Here is a 9106-nt window from a genome sequence, read left to right as displayed (position 1 = left end):
GTAGGTTATCTAGTGGTTGTGGGTTTAATTGGCACCATCTTTTGTTAATTATTTTGGTTTTGCACAATCCTGAAGAGATTGCCTTTAATCTGAGTGATGTCAAGAAAAAAGAATAAAGATACAAGCACATGATAATAGCTGGTAAAGAACTTATTTGTTTATGTTTCCTCCCTGACCCTGGGTCGTGACACTGTGTTATTATCGTATGCATCAGTGTGTATCAAAATCTGAAGAAGAAAGCATGTCTAAGCGATGACATTCATGGATCTGGCAACCAATGCGCTGGCAGCACAGTCTCAGCAGAGGAACAGTGTGTGTGAGATTTATGGCAGTGGTGACTGATGAGGTACAACAGCCATCAGATTTTTCTTGTTCACCACTCACCGACAGCAGTGCTCTTGTGTCACGCCCCTCCTCTTATCCAACCTCTCCTGCCGTAAGTCAGGACTGTGCAGTGATAGGACGACACGGCTGCTGATGATTCAAGGGAGAGGCAGAGGTTATACTTCCTAACCAATAAGAATCATTTTTATCAGATTCAACAGATCAACAGCTAGCGACTGAGCATTGGAGATGCTACAAATTTTCCATTCATCTGAATGTATCAGCATGAGCATAAACAACTTTCCTTGCCACATTGTCACATTTAACTTGCTCACTGGTGCGATAATATTTTAAATGTACTTTAGATGTTTATTTATAAAAAATAAAAAAAAAACTGTATTTGTGAGAGGTACTAAACAGACAAAATCAAATTGGAATGGGTGTGTTCTATTTGTTTATGTTTTTGATTGACCTTTTTTGAGAAAATGTGTGTGCATGTAGGGTTAGCAATCATTAATTTAATTTTTGTTTATGCTTATATCATGTGCAAATATTAGATGGACATTTGCATAAACGCTAATGACACCTGACCGATATTTAATGTTAAAAAAAATAATAATGATCTAAATCCATCAACTATGCTATACAGAATCTATGATTGATGTCTGTCTATAGCAGCAGAGGTGTCCGCGCAGCAGTGAACGGGTTAAACGCACAGCACAGCCAGTGCAATAATCTGAACTATTCCAGCGCCGTTCTGTGAGTTTATTGGAACAATTTCACTGCGCTGCACTGCGTTTAAACTGTAATGTAAGCCATTCAAACGCTCGTTTCTGTTTTGGAATAGTTTGCGTGTAATTTCCGTCACGATTTTCCGTGATCTAAACAGGATGGAATAAAGGTTTGCATACAAAAATAAAGAGAAATAGAAAACTGAATTATTTCTTTTATATTCTTGGACATCCCCTTAAACTGACTTGGAGAACAAAAGCGTTTTGGTGGTTTTACAGTCACTTTTGCATTTTAGTTAGCTGCCTTTTCGCCTGTTTTTGGAGAGCGCGTGAAAACAACACCCTCTTGATTATTTCACAACGGGAATATTTCGCCCTTAAACGCTTTTGAGATGAGCAACGGGTGTTTTGAGCCGCGTTGGACATGTGCACTGCTGGCGATCCCTCAGAAGCCTGTTGGAGAGGAGCGTAACTTTGCTGCGTCTAGGAGATTCACCGGTGATCCATCATCTATCCAGCGCTGTGCAGGAACCACCGGGCGCGCAGGTGGACGAGGATCCCGTCGTTTCCAGAGCTTAAGCGAGCCTTGTTTGGAGTAATGCCGGGCTCCTGGATTTGGGGTGCGCTGGGCAGGTTGGTGTGGCTCTCCTTACTTGCGCCGAGCGCATTTATAATGATCCTTGTTCCTCCAGCATCTATGGCGCATCCACAACCATGTCAGATTCTAAAGAGGATCGGACACACTGTGAGAGTCGGAGCTTTGCACCTGCATCCTCGAGTATTCAGGCAGGATCATCTCAGCGGGAGAGATGCGGACTGGGATGCAGACAGGGAAACGCGGGAAGAGTGGGACATGGTCATCCAAAGTGTGCACGAACAAGCCTGGAGGGGAATTAGGACTAAAAGCTCAGCGAATAACCCCCACAAGGCCTCCAAAAGTAAAACCGCACTCAAACAAGTGGGTACGGATGCTGTGTTTCTACCTCGAGACTCTGTACTACTCGCTACAGAGACTCTCAATCGAGTGGTGGGGCTTTTACCCTACAACCTCACCCTTGAGTTAGTCATGGCTGTGGAAGCAGGACTTGGAGAACTCCCTGCTTTCTCCTTTTCCTCGTCGCCTACATCTGCCAGTGGCGATCCTGTGTCGTTCCTGCAAAGTGTTTGCCACACTGTCATCGTGCAAGGAGTTTCTGCCATCATCGCGTTTCCACAAAACAGGGACGAACTGGTGAAGTTGGAATTTATTTCCTCAACGCTACAGATTCCAGTCATCAGCGTCGTCCAGAAGGTATTCAAACGGCAGAGTCAGGTGTGTTTATGTTCATAATAAATCATAATGTTTTTACTGTCTATTCAGGAAATGCTGCTGCAAATTTATTCAGCACCATTTTTCTTTTTTCTTTTTCATGTAGAAATGTAAATAAATGCTGCAATGTTGGTGAACTGCTTTAGTGGAATTAGAGGAAACATGTTGATATGTTTGCAATTGAGGAATGGGATTGTTGGATTCGTTGGAAGCATTAATGAATACACTCTTAGTAGTTATTTAAGGGTTTGGGGTTTATGCAACATGGAGAGTATAAATGCGTGATGGCACTCATTGATTACACTTTGCTTCTCAAAAATGTATTTTCCCTTGGATTACTTAATACATATCAGATACAAAAAATAACGTGTACAATAGCCTAATTATTACAAATAGTGTTGATTCAATTTATATTAATAACGAACTGAAAAAATAGAATCATTTTAAACGCTTATTTAAGAATTGTCACCATCATCAGACAGAAAATGTATACAATTTTAAATAACACAGCTGTAAAATATTTTCTTTTTTTAAATTAGCATATTCCTCCTGTCAGTTTAATTAAATACATAATTTTAAGAAAATACATTTTCATACTGTATGTCTGTTTTCATATGTTCTCAAATTTGATATTATAGGCTTATATTTGTAAGTTGCAGTCTGATGACAGGTGGTGTTTGGTGGTGTGAGTGAAATTGTAATGTGACTTTTAAAAACTAAACAGTAAAACAAATGCCAGGGTAAATTTTGATGCATCTTTCACATTTAGTGCATAAATATCTCCATTGCAACTGATTTTTTAAGGATTGTTATCAAATGTTCACTATACATTTGCCTACAAGTATCTGGATCGAACTAGCACTGATGGTGATTGAGGTCAGTTGGGGTTGGATATATTTTATTAAATGAATATGTTTATCACAAAACAGTTAACCAAGTGAATCACAAAACATAAATTTAGATACCTGTGGCACATGGTGTTTGTAAAAATGCATTTTGCTAAACGCCCTGAGGGCTGAGCTGTTTTATATCTGATCTTTTGAAGTTAGCACCATCTTCTGGTCAGGTCTTTGTTTACATGGAGATTTATCCTGTCAGATTTCTCTTTGTTTGGAGAAATTTTCGTTGAAGAAGCAAAAACAGACAATATCTGTCTAAAATGTTTATTAACTTCTTGTTTATTTAACTGTGATATCAATATCACATTTGCAATATATGCTTTTTAGGGGGAAACAGCACTCTTGCTCGTGTGATAGCTTATTGCTTAACTATATTGTTATAAATATAAGTAGGGACTCGTATTGGGGCATTTTTTTCCGCATTACTTAATTTTTGAGGGAATGTTTGTTTATTTTGATGGCATTTTTGCCACGAGCTTCTATTAATTTCAGTCCCTGTTGTGTGCCAATCAAGATCCTAGAATAAGGAAATAATAATCTCATTTTGAGAAAGTAAACGGTGTAAGATTAACACCGTTTAAAAGGTTTGTAGCCCACTTACAATTTACAATTAAATTCCTTCCTGAAGGTTTACTGATTTAAAATGTATTGATTTCTTCATAAAAAGTATGTTGTGTTTATAAACCTGTTATAAACAAGCAAACACGCCTATATCAGACCATAATGACAACTATATTATTTTACACCGTTTGATTGATTTATCATTTGTCATTCGGAATACCTTTCAGAACAAGGATTCAAGGTTGAAAAGACAAGCTATTCTCCACTGGCCCGAAGAACTGGGGTTTATCAGATCAGCCATTTTTAACAATTCATCTTCAAAACTGCTTGAAACGCACATAATTGCATCACCCTCCAGTGCTTTTTTATGACACAGTGGTAATATCTGGCTGTATCCCAGCTTGCAAATCACAGGCTCCTTCAAGATAAAACATATTCCGGATGATGTAGCCACTCAAAACCTCTTAGGGCCCTATCATACACCTGGTGCAATGCAGCGCCAGGTGCGATGCAAGCGTTTTTGCTAGTTTCAGCCCGACGCAGTTATCATTTTCACGTCCTGCTTCACGTTGTTTAAATAGCAAATGCATTTGTGCCCCTTTGTGCGCCCATGGGCTGCTGGTCTGAAAACGAGGTGTTCAGGCGCATTGTTGGTGCGTTGCTATTTTGAGGAACTGAAATAGACTGCGCCATTGACCAACTGAAACCTGGTCTAAAGTCAGTGGTGCAGTATTTATTTATTTTTTTTTTATTTAAAGGGCACATTAGTAATATGAGCCTATAGGCGGGTCCACAACGCACGTACACTCTGCTTATTAACTCACACAGGGACACACAGCAGCACACAAACATGCCAAATATTAACAATAAAAGGAATACAATGTAAAAGATTAATATTGTGTACATAAAAATAAGCGTTCAGTTTTTCCGCTTGCAAATTCCGCCAGTAAATAACTAATCCGCCATGGCGTGAGTGCAACTGGCTTTTAAAGGGAATGAGAAATTACACTCTGATTGTTTTTTGCACGTTACGTCCAAAACACACCCATTTACTCAAGAGAATAGGGACAACCATTTTAGACCATGCGCCTGGTGCGCCGACCATTTTTTCTGTCGTTAAACTAGCAAAAGTGGACTTGTGCTGTGTGCTTTAGACCATGTGCTTAGATTGTTAAAATAGGGCCCTAAGTGTCTCTTCTTAACTTGTTAGTGGTACTTATTGCTCTCCCACTGGTTAAGTCATTGAGATCTCATGACAACTCAAAATAAGTCTGACTTCGTTAAGACATCTTGAAATAAATCCCTGGACAGCTTTTCCTTAATCAATTCTGATTAGCCTGTTTTCTGCCATCACATAATTGCAGCCCCAGGGGAAATTAAACGGCTCCGCTAAGCATTTCATCTGCCAGGGTTTTTTAAGGTCTTGATTTCCTTTGCAGGACAATGTCATGTTATTAATGGCTATTATATAATTAAAACAATGAGATTCCAGATTTCATGTAATAAATGTTGCTGAATCTCCAATGTACTTAGTGGGAAAATGTTTAGAAGCTCTCTTCACATCTCATATACACCGATCAGGCATAACATTATGACCACTGACAGGTGAAGTGAATAACACTGATGATCTCTTCATCACATCACCTGTTGGTGGGTGGGATATATTAGGCAGCAAGTGAACATTTTGTCCTCAAAGTTGATGTGTTGGAAGCAGGAAAAATGGGTAAGTGTAAGGATTTGAGCAAGTTTGACAAGGGCCAGTGCTCAGTATCTATCAAAAGTGGTCCAAGGAAGTGGTGAACCGACGACAGGGTCATGAGCGGTCAAGGTTCATTGATTCATGTGAGGAGCGAAGGCTGGCCCGTGTGGTCCGATCCAACAGACGGGCTACTGTAGCTCAAATTGCTCAAGACATTAATGCTGGTTCTGATAGAAAGGTGCAAGAATACACAGTGCATCACAGTTTGTTGCGTATGGGGCTGCATAGCCGCAGACCAGTTAGGGTGCCCATGCTGCTATAATGTGCCCTGCCACAAAGCAAAACTGGTACAGGAATGTTGAGCAACATTTCTGAAATGAAAATCAAATCATTTAGGCTATTTGTATACATTTCCCCCCTGTTTTACAGACAAGGCTTAAGCCTAGTCCCAGACTAAAATGCATGTTTAAGCTGTTTTAACTGAGATATTTTAAAATATGTAAATAAAATATGTATAAAATATGCTACTTAAATATCCTAATTGAACCATGGCCTAATCCTGGCTTAATCTAAGCCACTTTTTCCTGAAACCTGGCCTTTGTCTTTAAAGTAGCATGATGCAGTGAAATATAGCATGGAGATGCTAAACAAAAATTAAACAAAAATCAGACCCGATTTGACTATTTTCAAAGGACTTCAAGTTTCAAATGCTTTAAATTAGTTTTGAAGTTTTTGCCCCTCTAGATACAATTATATTTCAATGCATCACAAATTGAACAAGAGCAGAGGCCGCTTAAAGTAATTGTTTTCAGGGACAGAAAATTGCACAATTGGACATCATGTTGAAAATCAAAATATTTGTTTTCCCCAAAGGAGAATCCACTTCAGAAACTCAATCTGCAAACAGAAGGAGACAGTCCATCAAATCATGCATTACGATAAATATCTGTTGGACCTAAAACTCATGCCTTCCCTTTGTTTGGCAGTCAGGAAAAGATGTGCAAAGCCCAAATATTATTGGTCAGGAAATGAGTTTTGGAAGTTTTTGGCTAGAATATAGATATGTGTGTGTGTGTGTGTGTGTGTGTGTGTGTGTGTGTGTGTGTGTGTGTGTGTGTGTGTGTGTGTGTGTGTAGTGATGAATCACAATAAAACACAAGTTGCATGGTGATGTTCCAGTGGTGTCTTCGAAAAGCTGGTGAGAAATACACTGCCTTGACCAACAACAACAAATAAATCGCTTTTTAGATTTAAATCGGCAAAGAGTCTATGATTGGATCATTATTGCAGTGATTATTATGTTTGGTCTATTTTTGACCAAAAATATATGCACCTCTAAATAGAAATAAATGTTGTGATGATATTTCCATCAAGAGGTGCATCAATGTTTGGTCTAGATCTTGTATTGTCAATGAAAGAGTCCAGCACTTTGTAAAGTCTCCTCCAGCACATCCCAGAGACTTTCAATGAATTTAAGATTTGGACTCAGATGTCGCTATTCATGTGTGAAAAATATTCTTCATGCTCCCTCACAACCATTCTTTCACAGTTTGAGCCTGATGACTCTTGACAATGTCATCCTGAAATATGGCCATGGTGTGTCTTCCTACATGGTTGTTTAAGAAATGAAAAGCTACTCGATCAATTAGGGTTAGAAAAACTGTTGCCAAACATATAACATGCTAGAAACATAATAATCACAGCAATACTGATCCAATCATTGACTCTTAAACATCCGCCTATTTAAATCCAAAAAGCAATTTCGTTTTGGCTGGGAAGTGTATAATAATAAATGCATCTCTATCACAGTGAAGCATGGAGGAAGAGTGCCATTGTGTGGAGAGCCTTTTTAGCTGCTGGTATGGGTGAGCAAATTCACTTTGTATATTCATTTAATGCTTTAGAGTACAGGAGATTATTGCAAAATGGCTTGTTTCTCACAAATTAAAAGTTTTTATCTAAAGAGGAATGATCAGATGTTATTTTTCAACAAGACAAATTGAAAAGGCAACCAAGAAGTGGCTTGAGAACATGTTTTGGCCTGGTCAGAGTACAGATTTTAACCATATAGTGAATATTTGGTCTCACATTAAACTCAAACTAACTGGGAGACATTTTTCAATTACTCATGAACTGTTTGATATTGTCACATGCCTGTCCTGTCTTGTGTAGCACATGTGGTGTTTGTGTTCCTGTCACTGTTTGACCCCACCCTCCTTGTTATCTCATTATTGGTTTCATTTGCCCCACCTGTTGTTCCTTATTACCTGCCTGATTTGTCCCTTTTATAAGTTCCTTTGTGTTTGCAGTCTGTGTCGGATCGTTGTCTTGTTTACGTCTCCCGCTTTCCCGTGAAACCCCGGTATGTTGCTTTGTAGTTGTATTTTTGGTTATTTCATGTTTTCCCCCTTGAGGGTTTTTGTTTCATTTCATGTTTCTTTTATTTAATAAATATTCTTTCTGCACTTGAGTCCTCTCCTTTAGTTTTTCTTTAGTTATACGTGACAGAACGATCCGACCATGTTAAGGACTCAGCAGAAAGATTCACGACACCCACCAGGCCCTCCTGTCTCGTGCCCCCACTACGATCGCATTATTCGTTTTCAGACACTAAGTGCCCTCCGCCAACAAGGGGCTGACCTGAGGAAGTTCGCGGGTGAATTCCTTGGAGCGGCGGAGGGTTTAAAACTTAATGACGGGCCTCTAAAGGACCTCTTCTTTTACGCACTCAATGAGCCCATGGACTGGGTTCTCAGGAGGGCGTATGATGGCTGTACGTTTGAGGCTATGGTGGAGGGTCTCGCTCGCTTGCAGGGGCGAGAGGCCAGGAAGAGGGTCCCAGTTCCGGTGGCCTCAGTGCCGGTGGTCCCGAGTCCAGTGGTCCCAGTTCCAGTGGCCCCAGTTCCAGTGGTCTCGAAACGGAGGAGGAAGAGGAAGACTCCCTCCGTGACTGTTCCGGTGGTCCCTGTTCCGGTGGTCCCTGTTCCGGTGATCCTGCTCGCACTGCCTGCACCACCTCAGCGATCCGTCACGTCTGCCCAGCCAGAGACTGTTCATGTCACGTCTGCCCAGCCAGAGACTGTTCACGTCACGTCTGCCCAGCCAGAGACTGTTCACGTCACGTCTGCCCAGCCAGAGACTGTTCACGTCACGTCTGCCCAGCCAGAGACTGTTCACGTCACGTCTGCCCAGCCAGAGACTGTTCACGTCACGTCTGCCCAGCCAGAGACTGTTCACGTCACGTCTGCCCAGCCAGAGACTGTTCCTGAGCCTATGTCTTCGGACAAGATGGTCGTCGCTGCCGCCGAGCCTGTTCCTGAGCCTGTTCCTGAGCCTGTTCCTGAGCCTGTTCCTGAGCCTGTTCCTGAGCCTGTTCCTGAGTATATGTCTGTTCCTGGGCCGGTGGGGCCAGTTCCAGTGCCCGAGCCGGTGGGGCCAGTTCCAGTGCCCGAGCCGGTGGTGCCAGTTCCAGTGCCCGAGCCGGTGGTGCCAGTTCCAGTGCCAGTTCCAGTGCCCGAGCCAGTGGTGCCAGTTCCAGTGCCCGAGCCAGTGGTGCCAGTTCCAGTGCCCGAGCCGTTGGTGC

At 41.4% G+C, this 9106-nt stretch overlaps 1 protein-coding gene across 1 annotated transcript in view; it reads left to right on the top strand.

The window, feature by feature from the left end:
• Positions 1-1653: 1653 nt before the first annotated feature.
• The window catches only part of grin3a (glutamate receptor, ionotropic, N-methyl-D-aspartate 3A), a gene marked incomplete at both ends in the record, with an annotated part of 29097 nt that continues 21644 nt past the window's right edge, over positions 1654-9106 (top strand). The window contains one exon of the mRNA XM_081355313.1: positions 1654-2367. Coding sequence (XP_081211439.1) covers positions 1654-2367 — 714 coding nt within the window. The remainder of the gene's footprint in view (positions 2368-9106) is intronic.

This window comes from Scardinius erythrophthalmus (genome assembly GCF_964197995.2).
Source record: "Scardinius erythrophthalmus genome assembly, chromosome: 23".
In the NCBI taxonomy this organism is placed as follows: domain Eukaryota; kingdom Metazoa; phylum Chordata; class Actinopteri; order Cypriniformes; family Leuciscidae; genus Scardinius; species Scardinius erythrophthalmus.
The sequence above is the reverse complement of the archived record's forward strand: the minus strand, read 5'-3'. Positions and strand labels throughout refer to the sequence as shown.